The following is a 24,756-nucleotide window of genomic DNA, read 5'->3' as shown; positions in this document are numbered from 1 at the left end:
TTTTGGAGGTATAATGGCACAGCAGTTTTAATACAACCACCAATCTTCACAAAATAATTTTAATACTTTGTGCCTGGGCTAGCAGCATCTTGCACTGTGACATTCCTATACAGACATAAGCATTTTATCCAAGTACAAATGTTAAAAGCAGAGTAACTTAAGCAATTGTGTATACAAAGGTATATAGACACTGTAGGTTATTTTTCTTCTTGAATCATTTTTGCTGCATAGTAAACTGCAATTACATGTCAGTATAATGTTACTGATCTATAGAATACACTTTGAACTGTGAGGTATGGCAACTCCCTATGAGAGAGAGCTAACATGTAAACCTGAATATTTTGAGTGATTTTTGTTTTAGCTGCCACAGATGGGAAAGACAAAAAAAAAAAAATTCCAGCATTCGAAGACCCTAGAGACCTTACTTTTCTAATCAATAATGAAAAAAAAGGTCTTTCAGTACTTCTCACCTATTTTCTAGCATTCCCTTATTGGAGCACTGGTGAACGAAGAAAGAAAGAAAATACTGAGGTGAAGCTATGTTTGTTATGAGATTATGGATTAAATCAGTTATTAAAAAAAAAAATCCGCCAGGTAACTGCTCATTTACTTTACATCAAGTTGAGATCTTGAGAGAGATACATATATATCTCAACTTTATAATTCAAGATTGCAGTTAAATATTTCTAATTCACTTGAATTACCATATTAATAAGACAATTAGAAACCTTATATTTTCTTAATATGGACATGCTTAACATTTTCTGACATTACTTCTAAACTCAGATGAAGCATAAAATCTCCCCACAACTGTTCTAAAAGTTAAGTGGTTGAGCTGGTAGCAAAAGCTATCATGGTTTAACATTTCCACCATAGAGTAGATACAAGTAAACAAAGGACACTGCTGTTTCAACATCTAATAGGTAAGAAATTAACATGAACCAATTAACTGAAATTAGAATACTGCCATTCCAGGTTTGAATACTTTCAATACTCAAGTTTCATATTTTCAAAATGAACAGTAATACAGTTTCCCTATATTTTGATAACAATTTCACTATAAATTATGGGCCCAGATTACACTTTTAATGTTGGAATTGGGTGATCACTCTCACTTTAAATACTCTAGAAAATAAATCATGATTAAATTTATCATAATTAACTATCACAAAACATCAGTGGTAATAAAGGAATCACAGAAATGGAATCAAATAGAATAAAGAATAGGAAGAGCTACCAGAACTACTTGAACATTAGGTAGACAGATGTAAGAAAAAACAAACTTGTAATATTCTTATATGAAAGAATAAACTTAATGGTTTGTCTGCATTAATATTGTACTCAGCCAGGCGCAGTGGCTCAAGCCTATAATCCCAGCACTTTGGGAGGCCAAGGTGGGTGGATCACTTGAGGTCAGGAGTTTGAGACCAGCCTGGCCAAAATGGTGAAACCCCATCTCTACTAAAACTACAAAAATTAGCCAGGCATGGTGGCATGCGACTGTAATCCCAGCTACTCGGGAGGATGAGGCAGGAGAATCACTTGAAACCGGGAGGTGAAGGTTGCAGTGAGCCAAGATTGCGCCACTGCAATCCAGCCTGGGTGACATTAGAGACTCTGTCTCAAAAAAAAAAAAAAAAAAGAAAAAAAAATATATATCTATATCTCTAGAGTACTCAAGATGATGAGAGTCCCTTTTCCCAGTGTTTGTGAGAGACTAATATACAGTACTGGGCAGGCACTTTAGTGACAACATAAAAATTACAGTGGATAGAAAAAGTGGAAAATTACCAGCTACAAATTATCAATAACAAAATCTGTTCTTTTGGCCAGGTTACTAGATTGGATATATGTATATTTATGAAACAAGTTTTTAAAACCTAAACTTATTATTATGAAGATTCTTTTAAGCAGAGTTTCTGCTAAATTAAGTATCACAGATTGTTATTACACTGTAAGAGATCTTTGCTGACCTGCCCAGTAGTGATCTATATACAGGAAAGCTGTGTTATCTGGAACTTTTATCAACTGGAATTTTAGAAAACCCAATGCAAATCTTGACCCCACTAGACCATTGCACACCAAAGGACCTAATCACAAAGCAGAATACTGGATGACAACGAGATTAACAATATGCTGTTTTCACAGTTGTAAGATAAGAGAAGGGAAGGGGAGGGAAATCAGAAGAGGAATATCACCTGGGTCAATAGGAATTAACTCTTAATTAACAATTTTAATTAATCTCTACTCTCCCACTATGCTGGATAAGAAAGCTTTTACTGTATTATCACATCATAGAGAGGAAAGCAAAGCAAGTAACTTGGTGTAATAGGTTACTTTGCATAGTACCTCTTGGTACCAAGGGAACATAGAGAAATCATTCCCATTAGTAAAGCACCTCAAGAGAGGATTGAGAAAAGTTAGATACAAAGGAGTTTTGTTTGTGCTACCCTAAAGTCATCCACTATAAAAAGTTAAAAACACTCCTCTCTTCCCTTACATACTTAAAATAGCAAAAGTGTTTTCTTAGAACTTTCATACACACAAACTAAAATATAGCCAAAAATCCATAAAGTGACTTTACTAAAGCAAATTATGGGGCAGATATGGACTAACTGAATGCCAAGAATGGATTAAAATGCTAATTTAAAATACAATAGAGTCTCCCACAAATCACCTTCCCCAAAGAAAAGCTTCTGTCTGAGCCGGAACAATCTCACAGAATCATTAAGACAACATAAAAGCGAAGAGTAAACATTCTATATTCCAAATATTTACTAATGTTTCTTCCAGTCTCATACTTTCAGTTTAAACTAATTTATGGTTTAAAAAGAAAGGAAATTACACAAAAATGTTAAGAACTTTTCAGTGTTCTACATACTAATTTAGAGGTCATGAGGATTTAAGTTTTTTAAAAACGATGCAAGGCACTTTTCTTTTTTGGGGCTTCATTTAGAAAAAAATGGTGCTACATTGGTTTATTAGATTCTATTTAGAATCATTTTGGACAAAGGAAAAAAGGGCTGGACAACTCTGAAAAGAACAAATACATTTGGCTTTTACCGCCAAAAAATGCAAAAAGGAAAGTCACTTGAAAATCTGACACTATCCTTGTTTTTAAGCACTTGGTACTATAAATGAAAACATTTTCCTTTTATCATTGAAACTGTAGTTTTCTTTAATATAGAATAAACAAATTAGGAAAGTAATAAGAAAGGAAGCAATAATTAGATCACGTTAAAATAAGGACAGCTAATGAGGGTCATGATTTAAAGATTAATAATGGAACAAGAAGTATAAAAAATAAAATGGTAATTAAGCTATTAAGTTATACTAAAAAAGAAATGTGGCAGATTCCTGCATTTTGTTAATGTTTCTGTAAGAGGCTCCATCATAAAACTGAACTGTAAAATTATGTTAAAAATGTAATATATAGAACAGAAAAATGAATTTTTAGCAAACCTTAGCAAATTCTTTTGTTATAAATTACCCAAACTTTATAAACAATCCCCCCATACTTGCATTTTGTTTAAAGTAATAACTTTATATCATACAAATAAATTTCAAGTATGAAAAGTGCATTATTGCAATAATACCTCTTTGCAAGTCCAAAATTCTTGGTTTATAATAAAACTTGTAAAGTAAGTGTGTGTGTGTGTGTGTGTGTGTGTGTGTGTGTTTTCTTTTTTAAAGGAGTAAAACCATCAGTGCCATCTACTGCAGAAGTCCAACATCTTAAAATGTTGCTCAACAAGTTGCAGAGAAGTATGTCTGGAAGCAACATGTAATTGAAAAAAAAACTACTTATGTTTTTACCATTTTACATTGTAATTGTCTCTTGTATTTTCTCCTTCCCAAATAGAAATTCACACTTTATAATGTTGCTCTTCAGTCAGCCATTCTGTGCAGTTGCCACTTGCATGTTTCCAAAATCATCCTCTTCTTCATGTGTTCTCTTCAAACTGCCTAAAAGTTATTGCATGAAGATTAAAAGGGCACTAAAATAAATTCATGTTAAAACGTTACAGCAAGTAAAATTTTGTTATTCATTAAGTGATCATGTATACACTATGAAAATTCCACAACTGAACTTATAGCAAAATTTAGTAAACTCCTTTATCTACATTACCTAAATATTGTAACTTTTTAATCTTCATGACAGATTTTCCTTCTCAAGTATTAAGTATGTCTTAGGTATTGCATATAAAATAAATAATAATTTTTGAACTAGTGTGAAAACAGAACTTTTAAAGAGATAATACACAAATGTTTCGCTATCAAGTTCATTGTTTTTCAGGCACCATAAACATGTGACTTAGGGCATAAAATTTAGGAAATTACTCTTGTATTTGTATAATTTTTTGTAGATAATCTTTTTGCTTTCATAGAGGCTGTTATGAAGAGCAGCTGAAAATATTTTTCCACTGAAGCTATGGAAGTCTAGGTTGGGAGAAAGGAAGGCATGTAGCATATAAAGAGATTTTCTTTTATCTATTCTTCACATCAGCATCTGCTAGTACAGAAATCTCCCACATAGAATCAAAGCTATCTCTATATCCCCAAAAGTCATAATCAAGAAATTAGAATCTCAATGGAGGAAAACTTTAGGGAACAGTTAAACCAGCAGAGGGTCCGCTGTGTTTTTTGCCTAACAATGGCACGACCTTAAACTTATTTCGTGGTAGTAATAATGTTAATTCAGAGGGCACATTCTAATATGAAGAATGTTTCACTATAAAATTAATAAAGATAAAAATATAGTATCAACACAATTGAATGAGAAAAAATATCCTAGCCCTTAGGCTAAACCCAGATGCTGTGATTTAAGTTTCAGATGAAGTGCTGTGCTTCTATGGGAACTCCAAATGACTAGGGGTTGGAGGAAGAGTGCATTAATCATCATGTCTTCCTGAGGAGATGACATATGAACCAAGAATAGGGAGACTAAATGTGACGCATTTTAGGTGGGGAAAAGACACACACAGGAAACCCTCAGTAGTTGTTTTCTGAAATGCAGACATAAAGAGGAACAAGGAGAGAAAGAAACTGAAAAATCAGAAGGGCTTATGGCATTCTACAAACTTTTGTAGGAATGAAGCCAAAGGAGGCTTTGGCAAAGGAAAAATATCACTATTAGAAATATCTTTCATGGGAATAAGTCTGGCCACTATGTACAGAACAGACCAAATAACAAAAGTTTGGAGAGGAGGCAAATCGGGACCTGAACTAGATTAAGGTCACTATTAAAAAAAGGAAGGAATGTTAACAATACTGACAAAACAGACCCTACAGGATGTGGAAAGCAATTATTAGATAGATGTGGCAAAGGAAAGAAAAAAGTCAATTAGGAAGTTGAGCCTTGGGGATGAATATACAGTCATATCACTCACTATAGGCAGTGCAGTAGAGTGCAATGAATTCTATACTTGTGGATCAGATCACCTGTCCTCAATTTCCAGGTCAGTGCTAACTAGGTATATAAGCTGTTCTTACTGCCTTATATAACTGTTGGTTCAAAGGTTGAAGTGAACTGCAGGGTAGGAAAAACTGGAAATAAATTAAAAATACCTTGTGTGCTTTGTTAGGAGAGAAACAAAGGCGATAAACACAGGTAGCATGGTCTTGGGAAAGGAAGATTTTGAGAGCATCCCTGGATTAACTTTGAAAATAAGGGGTTTAGGGTACTTCTGAAATAGCAACAGAGGGAGGAAAGGATGGAAATATTGATGGCAAGAGAAAAACAGCTCACATTAGCCACCCTACATGCTGTATTAACCACCCTTTACTTTTAATAAGATCACCTAAGAATGTTTAGGGCCCCTTCTCCAGATTCTTCTTCTTATTTTAATCTTTACAACATGGATGTGCTACTACTTAAAAGACTTAAGCTTATTACAGTACACATTTATTCATTATAAAATGAATCCTTTTGGAATTATCTGAGCTCAACAGTTAAACAAGTTTCCTAAACAATTTAAATTGTTCAGTGTAACCTGTAGCAAGTTCTCCACCTTTCATTATCTCTCTTCCCAAATTTCTCCAAAAAGAAAAAAATCCTTACCTGTGGTACCAGAATGAACAGATAATGACCTTTCTATCTGGAGTGGTGACATCATCTGTATTGTTAATTTTGCTAGGTAGATGGCTTCATACTCCTAAAAAAAAAAAGTTAATTACCTTGAATATATATTTACATTCCTGGATACCCAAAATAGTGATTAATATATACACTTTTGGTATTCTTCATCTGTACTGAAAACTCTAGTGCCATACTGTATGAAGATAAATGGAAGTTTAAAATTCCTGTCTCATAAATTCAGAACTACTGATAACTATAAATCAAGTCTGGCTAATAGCTTGAGCTAGGGTACTACATGCTGAACTGCCAGTCAGTATGGCATTAGCTATAATGATCTCTGACTTCATCTGTTTAAAAAAAAACCCAAAAAACACCAAAAACCTAAATTGGCAATCTCAACAGTCCTCTGCTTCCAGTTATAAGAATAAAGGTATTTTTGTTTTTCTCCTTTCTGAAAACAAGGAAAACATTTGATGAAACTAGGAAATATCCATTACCCTGAAAATGAGAAGGAGGGGAAAAGGAACTGATTACCAGCTAGGTCAGGAGAGCGGTTACCTTTACGGAGGGAGAAACAGATTTGTGTTTGAGAAGGGGCACGAAAAAGGCTTTTGGCGTCCTGGTAAACATCCTGTTTCTGTACTTGGGCAATAGTTACATGGATGTTTATTTACATTTTATGCATTTTCTATATGTGTATTATAATTTCACAATAAAATTTTCAAAAAATAGAACCATACTAAGCTAGGCATAGCAGATAACTCCTCTGTGGGCCAGAATAGGCACAGTTCATAGCTCGCTAAAAAAGGTGACCTAAAATAAAACCAACAAGCCCTTGCATGGTATGACAAAGTCAGGAAATATGAGTGGCCTATGGGAGAAGGTGGGACATATTAAGGAAAATGTGATATGTATACCTGCCGTTTTTTGCAAGCAGCAGGCTGTAAGTATGGTAAGGAGGAAGAGAAATTTGGTTGTATGTAGCCAAGCATCAGTTGATCCTGGATAGCTAAAAGTAAAGGCTAAAGCAGCAATTCTAGCCTGGATATACATGAGAATCACCTGAGGCACTTTAAAACCTACATACCTAGGCCCCACCCTCACAGATTTTCATTTCATTGGCTTGGGTAAGGATTCCCCAGGTGATTCTAACATACATCAGTGTTTATCAATTTAAACAAAATAAACCTGTGATATAAGCTGCTCTGCTTCTTACTCACTGATTTATGCCACCAAAGGAACCTGGGAAAATTCAAGCTGTCTGCCTTCCCCAACCACTCCTCTGGCCCCTTTCCCACAATTTTATTCTTGGGTAAATAGCTGATCTAAGACGAATACTTCCAGTTCAAAGATGACTAATAATCAAAAAGGAACCAGTGTTAGGTCTTACTCAAAGATTTTACAAGGAAAAAACCAAAAAAACAGAAAAGCAAGAGTATAACCAAACGTCATAAAGAAAATGCCATTAAAACTTATACCATGAAGCAGATGAAAATTATGAACAAATTAATCAAAGAAAATATGGCAGTTACGGGATTGAATGTTTGCATTCCTCTGAAATTTCCTATGTTGAAGTCCAAACACTTAATGTGGGGACTTCGGCAGGTAATTAAGTTGGGATGAGGTCATGAGGACTGGCCCTAGGATGAAATGAGTATCCTTCTAAGAACTATGCTCCCACCTCAAACCACTAACACTTATTCCTCTACCTCAAATGCTTTCCCCCAAATATGTGCATTTCTTCAGGTCTTTGCTCAAAATACCACTTTTCATTAAGCCCATTTCTGACCACCCTTCTAAAAACGCAATTCTTGTCCCACCCTCCTTACATGGCCTTATTTTTCTTGGATCCATTACTTCTGACCTACTACATTTTGTTTGCTGTCTGATTCTCCCACTAAATAAGTTTCATGAGGTCAAGGATTATTGTCTGTTTTGTTCTCTGCTTTACTGTCAGTGCCTAACTAAAACAATGCCACCAAATAAATACTTAATGAAATAATGCAGCATGGGACATGGAAAACAACGTGAGAAAAATCAAGTGGGGAAAAAAAAAAGAACAAAGCTGAAAATAATTACAGAGAAAATAGCAAGTAACAAAGAAAAAAGGGAACATAAACTATACCGGGGTAAGGCGTACACTAAAAAGAAACAGAAACAGAACAACCAAAAGGGCAAATACACAATAGAAGACAACTTTCCTGATACAAGGGAAGGCTTGAATTTGCAAGTGGTAAGAGCACACTATGACTCAGAAAAAAAATGATGTAGAGCAATCATCAAGATACATCCTGGCAGAATGTAGTGGCTCATGCCTGTAATCCCAGCACTTTGTGAGGCCAAGGTGGGAGGATCACTTGAGTCCAGGAGTTTGAGACCAGCCTGGACAATATGGCAAAACCCTATCTCTACCAAAAATAATTAAAAAAACTAAGCCAGGTGTGTGGCCTCACACCTGTAATTCCAGCACTTTGGGAGGCCGAGGCAGGCAGATAACCTGAGGTCAGGAGTTCCAGACCAGCCTGACCAACATGGTGAACCCCTGTCTCTCTACAAAAAATATAAAAATTAGCTGAGTTTGGTGGCACATGCCTGTAATCCCAGCAACTCGGGAGACTGAGGCAGAAGAATCGCTTGAACCCAGGAGGCAGAGGTTGCAGTGAGCCAAGATTGCGCCATTGCACTCCCGCTTCGGCAACAGAGTGAGACTTCATCTCAAGCAACAACAACAAACAAAAAACTTAGCTAGGTGTGGTAGTGTGTACCCGTGGTCCCAGCTACTCAGGAAGCTAGGGTGGGAAGATCGCTTGAGCCCAGGAGGTCAAGGCTACAGTGAACCATGATTGCACCACTGCACTGTAGCCTGGGTGACAGTGCAAAACCCCTCTCAAAAAACAAAAACACAGGCCGGGCGCGGTGGCTCAAGCCTGTAATCCCAGCACTTTGGGAGGCCGAGACGGGAGGATCACGAGGTCAGGAGATCGAGACCATCCTGGCTAACACAGTGAAACTCCGTCTCTACTAAAAATACAAAAACTAGCTGGGCGAGGTGGTGGGCGCCTGTAGTCTTAGCTACTCGGGAGGCTGAGGCAGGAGAATGGCGTAAACCCGGGAGGCGGAGCTTGCAGTGAGCTGAGATCCAGCCACGGCCACTGCACTCCAGTCCAGGCGACAGAGCAAGACTCCACCTCAAAAAAAAAAAAAAAAAAAAAACACAAAAAACCAGGATACACCTTGATAAAGCATCTTATGGTCATCTAGACGAGGGGTCCCCACCCCTAGACTGCAGACCCCAGAATCGGTCCATCGCCTGTCAGGAACCGGGCCACACAGCAGGAGGTGAGTGGCACTCCAGGGAGCATTACCACCTAAGCACCGCCTCCTGTCAGATCAAGAGCAGCATTAGAGTCTCACAGGAGTGCAAACCCTATGGTAAACCTATCCCTCCCTACGGTATGTGAGGGGATCTAGGTTGCACACTCTTTAACTAATGCCTGATGATCTGAGGTAGAACAGTTTTGTCCTGAAACCATCTCCCCCACCACCCCATCTGCAGAAAAACTGTCTTCCATGAAACTGGTCCTTGGTGAGAAAAAGGTTGCAGACTGCTGATCTAGACAACCTTCTCCTGACACAAATCAATTCACCTAAGGGGGGAATCTTAAAATTGGTCTGCCTTCAAACTTTACTAAAACAATATTTAGGCCAGGCGCAGTGGCTCATGCCTATAATACCAACACTTTGGGAGGCCAAGGCGGGCAGATCACCTGAGGTCAGGAGTTTGAGACCAGCCTGGCTAACATGGTAAAACCCCATCTCTACTAAAAATATAAAATTAGCTGGGTGTGGTGGCATGTGCCTGTAATCCCAGCTACGCAGGAGGCTGAGGCAGGAGAATCACTTGAACTCGGGAGGCGGAGGTTGCAGTGAGCCGCGATCGCGCCACTGCACTCCAGCCTGGGCGACAGAGTGAGACTCCATCTCCAAACAAACAAAAAAACAAAAAATATTTAATATCAGATCTGTGTACAAAATCACTAGGAAAAAGTATTAAATAAAAATTTTATATCTAGCCACTGTCATTCAAATATAAGGGCAAAAGAAAAATATTTTCCAATATGCAAAGGGATAGTTTCCATGGGAATATAGTTTCCATGAACTATCCTTAAAAACAATACTCAAAGTCCAAGAGTTTAATAAAGACACTGGGACAGGTAATAGGATTGGCTGAATCTTATTGAAATATAGGATTAAGGGCTGGGCACTGTGGCTCAGGCCTGTAATCCCAGCACTTCGGAGGCCAAGGCGGGTGGATCACATGATCTCAGCAATTGAGACCATCCTGACCAATATGGTGAAACCCCGTCTCTACCAAAAATACAAAAATTAGCTGGATGTGGTGACATATGCCTGTAATCTCAGCTACTCGGGAGGCTGAGGTGTGTGAATCACTCAAACCCAGGAGGCAAAGGTTGCAGTGAGCCGAGATCACACCACTGTACTCCAGCCTGGGCAGCAGAGTGAGACTTACCTCAAAAAAAAAAAAAAAAAAAGGAAAGTAAATAAATAAAACCTTAAAAATTATGTAACAAACATAAACACATCAAAAACTTTTAAACTATAAAAAGAAGTTTAAAAAAAAGGATCCTTTTAAAACAGAAAGCATAATATGAAATAATGTAAGATTGTACCTGTCATTTTCAGTAAATGAAAGTGGGTTAAATTCACCTATTAGAAAACAGATGATATCAGATTTAATAGCAAAACTCAATCCTAGACTATATTGAGGAAAAGCATCTAAAATCAAGTGATTTAGAAACAGAGCGCCAAATCATGAATGAACTTCCATTCACAATTGCTTCAAAGAGAATAAAATACCAAGGAATCCAACTTACAAGGGAAGTAAAGGACCTCTTCAAGGAGAACTACAAACCACTGCTCAGTGAAATAAAAGAGGACACAAACAAATGGAAGAACATACCATGCTCATGGATAGGAAGAATCAATAGTGAAAATGGCCATACTGCCCAAGGTCATTTATAGATTCAATGTAATTCCCATCAAGCTACCAATGAGTTTCTTCACAGAATTGGAAAAAACTGCTTTAAAGTTCATATGGAACCAAAAAAGACCCCGCATTGCCAAGACAACCCTAAGTCAAAAGAACAAAGCTGGAGGCACCACGCTACCTGACTTCAAACTATACTACAAAAGGCTACAGTAACCAAAACAGCATGGTACTGGTACTAAAACAGAGATACAGACCAATGGAACAGAACAGAGCCCTCAGAAATAATACCACACATCTACAGCCATCTGATCTTTGACAAACCTGACAAAAACAAGAAATGGGGAAAGGATTCCCTATTTAATAAATGGTGCTGGGAAAACTGGCTAGCCATAAGTAGAAAGCTGAAACTGGATCCTTTCCTTACTCCTTATACGAAAATTAATTCAAGATGGATTAGAGACTTAAATGTTAGACCTAAAACCATAAAAACCCTAGAAGAAAACCTAGGGAATACCATTCAGGACATAGGCATGGGCAAGGACTTCATGTCTAAAACACCAAAAGCAACGGCAACAAAAGCCAAAATTGACAAATGGGATCTCATTAAACTAAAGAGCTTCTGCACAGCAAAAGAAACTACCATCAGAGTGAACAGGCAACCTACAGAACTGGAGAAAATCTTTGCAATCTACTCATCTGACAAAGGGCTAATATCCAGAACCTATGAAGAACTCAAACAAATTTACAAGAAAAAAACAACCCCATCAAAAAGTGGGCAAAGGATATGAACAGACATTTCTCAAAAGAAGACAAACATACAGCCAACAGACACATGAAAAAATGCTCATCATCACTGGCCATCAGAGAAATGCAAATCAAAACCACAATGAGATACCATCTCACACCAGTTAGAATGGTAATCATTAAAAGGTCAGGAAACAACAGGTGCTGGAGAGGAAGTGGAGAAATAGGAACACTTTTACACTGTTGGTGGGACTGTAAACTAGTTCAACCATTATGGAAAACAGTATGGCGATTCCTCAAGGATCTAGAACTAGAAGTACCATATGACCTAGCCATCCCATTACTGGGTATATACCCAAAGGATTATAAATCATGCTGCTATAAAGACACATGCACACGTATGTTCATTGCGGCACTATTCACAATAGCAAAGACTTGGAATCAACCCAAATGTCCATCAGGGACAGACTGGATTAAGAAAATGTGGCACATATACACCATGGAATACTATACAGCCATAAAAAAGGATGAGTTCGTGTCCTTTGTAGGGACATGGATGCAGCTGGAAACCATCATTCTCAGCAAACTATCACAAGAACAGAAAACCAAACACCGCATGTTCTCACTCATAGGTGGGAACTGAACAATGAGATCACTTGCACTCGGGAAGCGGAACATCACACACCAGGGCCTATTATGGGGGGGAGGGGGAGGGATTGCATTGGGAGTTATACCTGATGTAAATGACGAGTTGATGGGTGCAGCACACCAACAAGGCACAAGTATACATATGTAACAAACCTGCACGTTATGCACATGTACCCTAGAACTTAAAGTATAATAATAATAATAATAAAAAAGAAAGCTTGAAGGCAAAGGAATGGGAAAACTCAAAGGGCAAATGCAAGCAAACAGAAAGAGTAGGATTTACAATATTAAACCAGGTTAATTGCAAGGTAAAATAACCGAAATCTGTCCGGGCGCAGTGGCTTACACCTGTAATCCCAGCACTTTGGGAAGCCGAGGTGGGCGGATCGTGTCAGGAGTTCAAGTCCAGCTTGGCCAACATGTTTCGTGAAACCCTGTCTCTACTAAAAACACAAAAATTAGCCGGGCTTGGTGATGCACGCCTGTAATCCCAGCTACTTGGGATACTGAGGCAGAAGAATCGCTTGAACCCAGGAGGCAGAGGTTGCAGTGAGCCGAGATTGCACCACTGCACTCCAGCCTGGGCAACAGAGAAAGACTCTGTCTAAAAAAAAACAAACAAAAAAACCCCCAAAAAACCCTGAAATATAAATAGGGTACAACTAAAATAAAAACCTAACTTGAATTTTTATGTACCAAATAGTATGTACAGAAAACAAACTCGCAAAACCAAAAAAGCGGAAAGAAAAAGTAAACATAAAAAGAAGGAAAAAATAAAAATATAGTAATAGATTCCAGTTCACTGATTTCAGCCCAAGACAGATCAAGTGGACAAACACATTTAACTTTATCCCCTGAAAACAGAATACATCTTCTTTTCAAATGCCCATAAAATTCATGACAACAACTACATATTAAACCACAAAGAAAACATCAAAAACAATGTACTAAAAAACATTCTCCGATTACAATAAAACTAAATATGAACAAAATTAAAAATTTTGAAACCCAGTCACCTATACAATTAAAAAAAAATCTAAACATACATTAGATTTAAAAAAAAACCAAAACTGAAATCACAGACTATCAAGCTATAACAATAAAAATAATGCCAATGAGAATCTGCAGCATGCGAGTAACACAATGCAAAGAGGATAATTAGTGGCCTTGAATTTTTGAAAGAATAAAAAGAAACCAAGTTTTCAATTCAGGAAATTCACAACCACAGCAGCAAACAACACTAAAGCAAAGTACCAAGCAAGCAGAAATTAGAATGCAGAAAAATGGCATGGACTAACCATAAGAAGAAAAAAAATAATAGAACCAAAAGATACTAAAGTACAAGATACTATTTTCCTTAACTCTATGTAGAACTCTTATGAAATCGATGATTACACAGAGGATCATAAATACTTCCAAAGTGACCTGAGGAGTATCAGAAAATCAAACCAGGCCAGGAACAGTGGTTCACACCTGTAACCCCAGCACTTTGGGAGGCCAAGGTGGGCGGATCACCTGAGGTCAGGAGTTTGAGACCAGCCTGGCCAATATGGTGAAACCTCGTCTCTACTAAAAACACAAAAATTAGCCAGGTGTGATGGCAGGCGCCTGTAATCCCAGCTATTCTGGAGGCTGAGGCAGCAGAATCACTTGAACCCAGGAGGCGGAGGTTGCAGCGAGCTGAGATTGCATCACTGCAGTCCAGCCTGGGCAAGAGAGCACAAGACTCTACCTCAAAAAAACAAAAAAAAAAAAAAAAGAAAAAAGAAAAAAAAAGAAAGAAAAGAAAACCAAACCGATACACCGAATGAAGAATGTTGTCTGAAAATTGGTCTACTGTCAAAATATATGAATGAATGAAATAATGAATAACTGAATTAGATAAAACATTATGGTCAGATATTTCACAGGTGCCATATACTAATGCATTAAGAGACAAGTAACTCCAATCTAATTTAAATTGATCCATGGCACAAAGAGAAACGGAAAGTTTCCATTAAAAAATGAGAACACTGATAGAGACAGTAAAACCAGAAAAGAATAGTATAGAAAAAAAAAAGAGACAAACCAATTTACTATTTAACTGATTCCAAAATCCTGAAAAAAAAATAAAAAAAGATTAGCAAATACAATCCAGCAATACATTAAGAAAACAGTGTATCATAACCAAGTGGGATCCACTGCTGGACCAAAAGGATGATTCAATATTAGGAAATCTAATCTAATGTGATCCAGTAACTCAAGTCACCATATTAACAGTTCAAAAACTAGAACTAGCACTTTAAAAAAAAAACTTCAGACCTCTAAAGGACACACCAGAATTTGTTATAAAGAACCGAAATGGCACCATTGCACTCCAGCCTGGGTGACAGAGCAAGACTCCATCTCAAAAAAAAGAAAAAAAAAAAAATCATTTTTGGCTACTGATGTTAATTAGGGTAGGAGGAAATAGGCACTCCTTGTTTCCTGGTGGTATAAGTTTATATTATTTCATCTTTTTTGGAGACAATCTGGAAACATCTATCAGATTTCAGATGCACTGGAACCCACCAATTCCACTTCAGTTACCTTACAGGTATATTCACACAGATACACCTATCGGGATCTTTCCAATATTCTTTTTTTTTTTTTTTTTTTGACACGGAGTTTTGTTCTTGTTGCCCAGGCTGGAATGCAATGGCGTGATCTCGGCTCACCACAACCTCCGCCTCCCAGGTTCAAGCGATTCTCCTGCCTCAGCCTCCTGAGTAGCTGGAATTACAGGCGTGCATTATCACGCCCAGCTAATTTTGCAGTTTTAGTAGAGATGGGGTTTCCCCATGTTGGCCAGACTGGTCTTGAAACTCCTGATCTCAGGTGATCCACTCACCTCGGCCTCCCAAAGTTATGGGATTACAGGCGTGAGCCACTGTGCCCGAACCATTTCCTTAAACATATGCATATACTGCTCTTTCAAATACAAAAATTAATTTTAAAAAAGAATGTTTTTACACATTTAAAAACAAGTAAGAGTATAATTGGATTGTTTGTAACACAAAGGATAAATGATTGAGGGGATGGATACTCTGTTTTTCCATGATGTGATTATTACACATTGTATGCCTGTGTCAAAATATCTAATGCACCCATGTATATACCCACTATGTATCCACAAAAAAAAGAAAAGCTTAAAAAATAATTTTAAAAAATGAAAAAAACAAGAATGTTCTCTACAACATGGTAAAAGGTAAAGAAACTTACAAAGTTAGAAGACAAACATTTTACATGAACAGGCTGAACACAGATGACACTGTTTCTCTTTTGAATGTAGTAAAAATTAAAAGTAAATATTAAAATAAAAATTAAAGCTTGGTAACTACAACAATATATTTTGTAATAAATATTCTTGATGTTGAAACATGAGCTTTATTCCTACATAACTGGATGTAATCAGCCAGAGCACATTCTGCAGCCTATGATTTGGCCTCTTGGAATAAACTGAATAACCTGGTCTAATCAGATTAATTCACAGATTTATTGTCTTCTTCAGTGCATCTGCCAGGCATCAACAAAATACGAAACAACATGGAAAAGATAAACATGTAATGGAAAAAGCTGTTACAGTTAGTATACTTAGAATCAAAACTGTCTTATGCTCTGTGTGATCAAAATGAAGAAAAAAAATCAAAAACATTTCTAACAGTCATTATTTTACCTTAGATTTGATAATGTGTCTTTAACCTTTTTTTCTTGGTAATGCCAGCTTTTAAGAAAAAAAATTTTTTTTAAATTTTTTAGGGATGGGGTCTCACTCTGTAGGCCAGGCTGGAGTGCAATGGCACAATCACTGTTCACTGTAGCCTCAAACTCCTGGGCTCAAGCAATCCTCCCTTCTTAGCCTCTTGAGTAGCTGGGACCACAGCCGTGCACCACCATGACTGGCTAATTTTTGTTTATTTTTTATTTTTTAGAGATTGGGTATCACTTTGTGGCCCAGGCTAATCTCATACTTCTGGCTTCAAGTGATCCAAACACCTTGTTTTCCCACAGTGCTGGGATTACAGACAGGTATGAGCCACCACACCCAGCCAAGAAAATTCTTATAAATAGAGATATAAACTTGAATAAAGGATCAAAATAGTCAGATTATGGCAATTTTAAGTATTTACAAAGTAAATTGTACACCTAAATTATATGTACAGAGGATTTTCTATCTTACTTTCCAACTACCTTAAAGAGGAAGAAAAGAGAAGTTACCTGAAGTTGATGGACAAATCCAGCATTAGGATTAATACAAAATCTTCTTTCTTGAACATAAGCAAAAGCATCTCTGAAAACAGAAAAGAATATTAATGTGACAGCATTATTTAATGAATTAAATCATAATCATACAACTTAGTATTAGAGAGGGGTAATGAGTTGTAATGGAAAAAGCATGATGAGATTAAATATAATTCCTTTGCTCACCAGCTATATGCTTATGGCAGCTTGCTCAACTTCTCTAAGTTCTATTTTGTCCACTGGTAAAATGAAGAGTCTAATAACACCTACCTTGGGAAACTACTATGAATAGGAGATAAGTGTAAAGTGGCCAGATGCAGTGGCACATGCCTGTAACCCCAATCCTTTGGGAGGCCAACACAGGAGGACTGCTTGAAGCCAGGACTTTGAGACCAGCCTGGGCAATGTAGTCAGACCCCATCTCTACAAAAAACTTAAAAATTAGCCATGCACAGTGATGTGGTATAGTCCCAGCTTCTTGAGAGGCTGAGGTGGGAGGACTGCTTGAGCCCCGGAGTCTGAGGCTACAGTGAGCTATGATTGTGCCACTATACTCCAGCCTGAGAAACAGAGGAAGACCCTGTCTCTAAAATAAATATATAAAATGTAAGCATTTTGTGCATATAGTACAAGTTCAAGCTCAAAATATTATCGCTGGTTAAAGAGGTTTATTTACTTTTGTTGTTATGAGGCTTAAATTAGATAAAAGTGCCTATAATAGTACTGAGCTCACGGCAGAGACCCAATAAATACAAGTTATTTCCAACATTAATGTTCTGACAAAATTCCGAATAAAAAGAATATATACAACATAAAGTCCATCAATACATGTTCAATCTTTTTTCAATTAAATATTTGTATTCAGGTCGGGCACAGTGGCTCACCCCTGTAATACCAGCACTTTGGGAGGCTGAGGCTGGCGGATCACAAGGTCAAGAGATCGAGACCATCCTGGCCAACATGGTGAAACTCTGTCTCTAATAAAAATATAAAAATTAGCTGGGCATGGTGGCGTGTACCTGTAGTCCCAGCTACTAGGGAGGCTGAGGCAGGAGAATTGCCTGAATCCAGGAGGTGGAGGTTGCAGTGAGTCGAGTTCACACCACTGCACTCCAGCCTGCCAACAGAGCAAGACTCTGTCTCAAAATAAATAAATAAATATTTGTATTCAAATAATATTCTTTTAAGAATAGATACTTTCAGGCAAAGTTTTCCACTCTAATTTAAATATAAAAGGGGACTGAAATAGAAAGAGGTATCAATGATTACTATAAGATTTCTAATTTGTAGAACAAGAAAAACTGAGGAAGGAAATACTGTACACTGCCCAGGCTTTTGCTTTGTCTTAGGGTAAGAAGCTCATGACCACCCCCATCTTTTAAAAAATCTATATAGAATGCTTGGAAAAGATGATTTTTGATAAGAAAGACTACTCTGAATTGTAAACAGATGCTGCACACAATTCCTAGGTAATTTTTCATCCAACTATTGTTAAAGTAGAACATGACAAATTAGCCTTTTAAATAAGACAAGCACTAATATTTGTGTTCAGGAGTTTTTATACTCAGACCAACCAATTCTCTTGTTGTAAGTAGTTTTTCATAGAATTTCCATATTAGCCTATGCATATCTATACAACTAGATAAATTAGGTTGAGACTAACCATGGAATAAGGGCCTGCCTAATCAAACATGACTACATGAAAAATAATCAGGGGAATAAGAACTTCAAACTTCCAAACCATTCCCATTAAGCTTCATTTTAATGAGAATTTAAACTGTGGCTAGGTTTTAGGGTATTTTCTTACCTGTACTTCATTCCAAATGTTTCCATAATGTACGCAATAACAAAGGCTGCACTGAAGAGGGGGAAATAATTTTAGAAAACAACCAGAAAATACAACTCATTAATTAAATGTTACAGAAAGAAAGATTATTTCTAACTTCATACCTTCTGGAGATCCCTGCATTTCCATGCACAAGAACTTTTCCTGAAAAACATGAATTCGTTATTCTAATAGAAAAACACCTGAGTCAGCACCTGAACTATATTGAAACCACAGTAAAGTAACTCCTTCCTTATATACTATAATCGCTTGGATGTTTACTTTCAAATCTTTACAATTTGTTATTATTAACTGTGTAGAGAATATACCAGACTCTTATTAAAGAAATTGAAAGCTCACAGAGAATTTGAAAACAGTCTACAGGGATACTCCAGAAAGCCTATCCAAATGAAACAAGTAATTGGGAAAATAAAAATTTGGGAGTAAGCTACTACATGTAATTGTAACTTCCATATCCTGCATTTAAGACAAATACCAACTAAAAAATTAACAAATAATCAAAATATAAACATTAGTTAAGGAAAGGAAATATTATTTACCTCCCGTTTGTAAGCTCCCATCAATAAATTCCTTAGTCTGGAGGCAAAAGACATGTGGATTAATGTAAGCATAAAATAAATGCATATAATGAAATAAAATGAAACCTATTGAAAATAATTTCCTAATTTATAGGTATAAAAATTATCTTAATTCACAAATTTCCAAAATGCTACAAATAATTGTCTTGTAGTAGACAAGTCCAAAAAAAATAAATAAACAAAATAAAGAAGCCAAAATTTAATTTGAATCTAATACATTCACAATATGATTCCTCAAATTTCTGGAGATCATAAAAAAATTTTCTACAAATAATTCATTTTTTTAAAAAACACAATCACATAATTTTCAGTCATAGCAAAGTAAAAGTAGTAAGCTTTACGAGCACAATTAAAGGGGCCGGGTGTGATGGCTCACACCTGTAATCCCAGCACTTTGGGAGGCTGAGGCGGGCGGATCACCTGAGGTCGGGAATTCGAGACCAGCCTGATCAACATGGAGAAACCCCTTCTCTACCAAAAATACAAAATTAGTTGGGCATGGTGGCTCATGCCTGTAATCCCAGCCACGTGGGAGGCTGAGGCAGAAAAATCACTTGAACCCAGGTGGCGGAGGTTGTGATGAGCCAAGATTGCGCCATTGCACTCCAGCCTGGGCAACAAGAGTGAAACTCTGTCTCAAAAAAAAAAAAAGAAAAGAAAAGAAAAAAGAAGAAGCACAACTAAGAAGTCAAATCATAAATAAATTTAAATGTTATTTTTTAAAATACTGGTACTTACCATGGGGAAAAAACGTATTATATTTTCAACTGGATTATCTGCAATATCCAGGACTAAATATCTGAAAATAGAGTATTTTGTGATAAGTACACTTAAAGTAAAACACTTAATGTATTTTTAAAAAATAACTCATTATTTCTTGGTAACCATGACAAGAACGCAAAACAACTTTCAAAGTATCATATTCCCAAGAACTGTGTGGTAGATTTTACATTGCTCGAAGGCATTAAAACCTGAAACACCATGTTAACATCTCTGATATTTTAGTATTTAAAAAATCCATCAGCCTGGGCACAATGGCTCATGTCTGTAATCCCAGCATTTTGGGAGGCCAAGGTGGGAGGATCACTTGAGCCCAGCCTGAGCAACAGAGGGAGACTCCATCTCTAAAAAATATTAAAAAATCGGCTGGGTGTGGTGGTGTGCACCTATAGTCCCAGCTACTCAGGGGGCTGAGGTAGAATTGTGTGAGCCTGGAAGTCAAGGATATAGTAAGCTATGATTGGGCCACTGCACTCCAGCCTGGCTAACAAAGCAAGATTCTTATCTCAAAAATAAATACATATTTTATTGGCATATAATGAACCATTTGGCTAAAATAGAAAAATCACAAGCAGGAAGATACATTCCTCTAGATCAGAGTGGACCTAGAAATAAAGACAAAGGTACCTATAATCATTATGTTATTCTTTTATTTCTATCAATTTCTCTAAGACCAGAAGATTGTTCTCTAAGTGGTCCTGTGACCCCTGCTCATAAAACTACAGAGGACATTTCAGAGGAAGTCCAAAGTCTAAAAGAAAAGGAACAAATAAAAACAGAAGGCATGGTCTATGGAACCATGACTCAAACATCCACTGTTTGAACTAATTTTTAGTAAAGCAAAAAAAAAAAAAAAAAAAAAAAAAACTGCTGAGAGAGCACCTGTCCTGAATTTTACACTTTACAAAATACTTAAAAATAAGGCATTTTTAATATGTTAGCTTGTTTTATTTTGTAAAAAACTTCCATTTCTAAGCATTCCTAAGACCACTGTTTATTAACACAACTATAGGCAATTAGCTAAGTTATTAAACTAGTTTTAAGGACAATTTTGCATTAAAAATTACAGTTCTTGAATGATCAGTTACCCGGTAACAACTTCAAAGAATTCAGGACTTTAATACAGAGAAGCTGAGGCCAAGCATGGTGGCTCACGCTTGTAATCCCAGCACTTTGGGAGGCTGAGGCAGGTGGATGGCCTGAGGTCAGGAGTTCAAGACCAGCCTGGCTAACATGGTGAAACCCCATCTCTACTAAAAATATAAAAATTAGCCAGGTGTGGTGGTGCACACCTGTAATCCCAGCTACTCAGGAGGCTGAGGCAGAGAATCACTTAAACCAGGAGGGAGAGGCTGCAGTGGGCTGAAATCGTGCCACTGCACTCCAGCCTGGGTGAGAGAACAAGACACTGTCTCAAAAACAAAACAAAACAAAACACCGCAGAAGCTGAACCCCAGGATCTGAGAAAAATCCAAGATTTAACCCACAAGGATTTCAACAATGACTGTAGCCTGAAGTGATTGGGAATTCCAGTTATATAAAACAACTCTTCAAAGGAAAAATGTTAACTCAGAATGAAATTAAATATTTTAATGTATAACATATTCCGTGTCAAGAACTACTAGTAGAACTACCAATCTCTAAAAACTAGTACTATAAAAGTTTAAGGAGAAATGGTTCTTCCATTAGGATAAAGAACCTGCACCAACAACATTATAATTTGAACAAAAATTCTGTACACATTAGAAATGAATAGTATGATTTTTTGGTTGGTTTGTTTTTTCTTAAGATTAGTTTCACCTTATATAGTTTGATATTTTAAAACACAACATTCTCATTTTCTTTAATAATTCTATGCGTATACACATAAATACACATACACAACAGAAAAAGACTTTGGGAGGCCGAGGCAGGCAGATCACGAGGTCAGGAGTTCAAGACAAGCCTGGCCAACATGGTGAAATGCCATCTGTACTAAAAATACAAAAATTAGGCCGGGTGTGGTGGCTCACGCCTGTAATCCCAGCAGTTTGGGAGGTTGAGGTGGGTGGATCAAGAGGTCAGGAGCTCAAGAGCAGCCTGGCCAAGATGGTGAAACCCCGTCTCTACTAAAAACACAAAAAAAATTAGCCCAGAGTGGTGGTGGGCACCTGTTATCTCAGCTACTTGGGCGGCTGAGGCAGAGAATTGCTTAAACCTGGGAGGCAGAGGATGCAGTGAGCCAAGATCACGCCATTGCATTCCAGCCTGCGCAAAAGAGCAAAACTCCATCCAAAAAAAAAAGAAAAAATTAGCTGGGAGTGATGGTGTGCACCTGTAATCCCAGCTACTCAGGAGGCTGAGGCAGGAGAATCGCTTGAACCCAGGAGGCAGAAGTTGCAGTGAGCCAAGATCATGCCGTTGCACTCGAGCCTGGGTGACAGAGTGAGACTCCATCTCAAAAAAAAAAAACAAAAAACAAAAAAACAAAAAACAAACAAACAAAAAAACATGAAATAAAAATATGTCCCTGTACCATCACAGGCCCTGAATTTTCCTTCTTAGAAGCAATCACTATGAAGTTTCTAGCCTGTTGGTCCAGAAATTTTGTATGCATATACAAAAATAAATATACTTAATGTAGTATATATGTATTTACTCAACACATTACGAATATATACACATTGTTCCACACTCTGCTTTGTTCATGCAATGCATTATTTTAGAGATCATGCCAAATCCAAACACATAGATACATTACATTCTTTTTCACGGTTACATAGTATTCTATTATATGTTCAAAGAATGTATTTTAGAGTATCTTGTATTTACAGATATTTATAAATTGGTTTCATTTTAAAAATAAAGCAGAGCATTAAATTTTTTTTTTTTTTTTGAGATGGAGTCTTGCTCTGTTGCCCAGGCTGGAGTGCAGTGGCACAATCTCGGCTCACTGTAACCTCTGCCTCCCAGGTTCAAGCAATTCTCCTGCCTCAGTCTCCTGAGCTGCTGGGACTACAGGCATGTGTCACCATGCTCAGGTAATTTTCGCTTTAGTAGAGATGGAGTTTCGCCACATTGGCCAGGCTGGTCTCGAACTCCTGACCTCAGGTGATCTGCCCACCTCGGCCTCCCAAAATGCTGGGATTACAGGCATGAGCCACTGCGCTGGCCTAAAATATTTTTAACATATATACTTTTACATAGATATTGAAGGAAGAAGCTGCCTCCTAGGGGAGAAGCATGGTGGCTTGGGTTTAGAGGAGAAAAAGTAGTTTTTGTACCAGGTGTAACATACTCTATTTTAAAAACGAAGTTAAAAAATAAAGAACATTAAAAACCATTACATGCTCAACTGAACTTGTAAGATAAATAAGAACATCACATGAGATGCCATTTTTACTCCATTAGACTTTGAGAAATTAAAAATGTTTCATAATTCCATCTTGGAGAGATACCAAGGGAAGAGTCACTCTCATATACTTGATAGTGGGAACGTAAACTGATACAATGCACTGGAAAACAATCTGCAACATCTATCAAAATTTAAAATGTTCATACTCATATCCAGCAATTCCACAAATTTGCCCTATCAATATGCTCACGTATTAATTGAGTAATATGTACAATGATAGTCACTATATGCTATACATATTAGTATAAGGCCAGAAACAATCTAAATGTCCAACAGACTAACTGAATAAATTTTAGTATAGCCATACAGTGGATTACAATGCAACTTAAAAAGAATAAGCAGTTTGATATACATACTGATATAAACCAATCTCCAAAAAATACAAAGTAAAAAAAAAAGAAAGGCAATGTAAAAAACAAAAGTTTATCTATAAGAATATGCTCATAAATTTAACCAAACACTGGAAAGCTACCCAATAAAGAGGTAATAGTAGATGTTGTTTCCCTATACCTATCCCCTAGATACTCAATTCCTTTATCCCTCAAGAGATAAAATAATGTATACTAAAATCTACTTTTCAGTATATGTTATTTTTAAATTCTTTTTTATTTTTACTTTCCAAGAAACTTCTTGACAATACACACTATTTTGAACCTTTAGAATTCTGCATTATGGGCATAAATTATTTAAGTATTTTAACTAAAATTTCTTGTAAAAAACTATGTACTATATGACCCATTTTTTATATACAGAAAAAACTGATGGTACAAAACCTGAAATGAAACTTCAATAAGTGTTTTACAAATCATAGCAATAATTCTTACCTAAATAACTGCTGAAAGTTTGGTTTAATAAAGTTTGCTTCAATATTTTGTCGTATGCATATTACATGGGTTATTCCATGTTTCTGTAGTATAGGTAGCTGTAAAAAAAAAAAAGCAGGGGGAGGACAGGGAAGATGAATATTTTAAAATATCAAACATCCTCTTACTATATAACACAGATGTTTGAAAATACACAGAACCCAAGTCTCTGCTTAAGTCCAGGGGATTAAAGCTAATTTTATAATATACCTGAAGTGGGTAGCAAGATATTTCAATGATTCAAGACTAATACACTAATGTCCTCAAAAGGTTAACAGGGATATTTCATACCTATAATTTTAGAGCTTGATGGAACCTTTATGTAAGATGTTTGGCATAGCACGTGTTTTTTTATTTAATAAATAAATTTATTTTTTTATTTTAATTTATTTATTTATTTTTGATCCAGGGTCTTATTCTCTCATCCAGGCTGGAGTGCAGTGGTGTGATCACAGTTCACATTAGATAAATTTCAGACATACTACTACTTAGGCAATTAGATAATAACCTGCTGCTAGTCTGGGGTCAGGATAGGGAGGTGAAGCAGCGATCA

General features: G+C 36.7%; 1 protein-coding gene across 1 annotated transcript in view; it reads right to left on the bottom strand.

Moving 5' to 3' along the window:
- STYX (serine/threonine/tyrosine interacting protein) overlaps positions 1-24,756 on the bottom strand; it is a 51,349-nt gene continuing 26,593 nt past the window's right edge. The window contains exons 4-11 of the mRNA XM_011961806.1: positions 24,165-24,262; positions 19,905-19,965; positions 19,128-19,164; positions 18,693-18,732; positions 18,550-18,600; positions 16,719-16,791; positions 6,062-6,155; positions 1-3,966 (exon numbers count right to left, since the gene is read on the bottom strand). Coding sequence (XP_011817196.1) covers positions 3,893-3,966; positions 6,062-6,155; positions 16,719-16,791; positions 18,550-18,600; positions 18,693-18,732; positions 19,128-19,164; positions 19,905-19,965; positions 24,165-24,262 — 528 coding nt within the window. The 3' untranslated portion in view covers positions 1-3,892. The remainder of the gene's footprint in view (positions 3,967-6,061; positions 6,156-16,718; positions 16,792-18,549; positions 18,601-18,692; positions 18,733-19,127; positions 19,165-19,904; positions 19,966-24,164; positions 24,263-24,756) is intronic.

The sequence above is a fragment of the Colobus angolensis genome, unplaced genomic scaffold, assembly GCF_000951035.1.
Source record: "Colobus angolensis palliatus isolate OR3802 unplaced genomic scaffold, Cang.pa_1.0 Scaffold57, whole genome shotgun sequence".
Lineage (NCBI taxonomy): Eukaryota > Metazoa > Chordata > Mammalia > Primates > Cercopithecidae > Colobus > Colobus angolensis.
The sequence above is the reverse complement of the archived record's forward strand: the minus strand, read 5'-3'. Positions and strand labels throughout refer to the sequence as shown.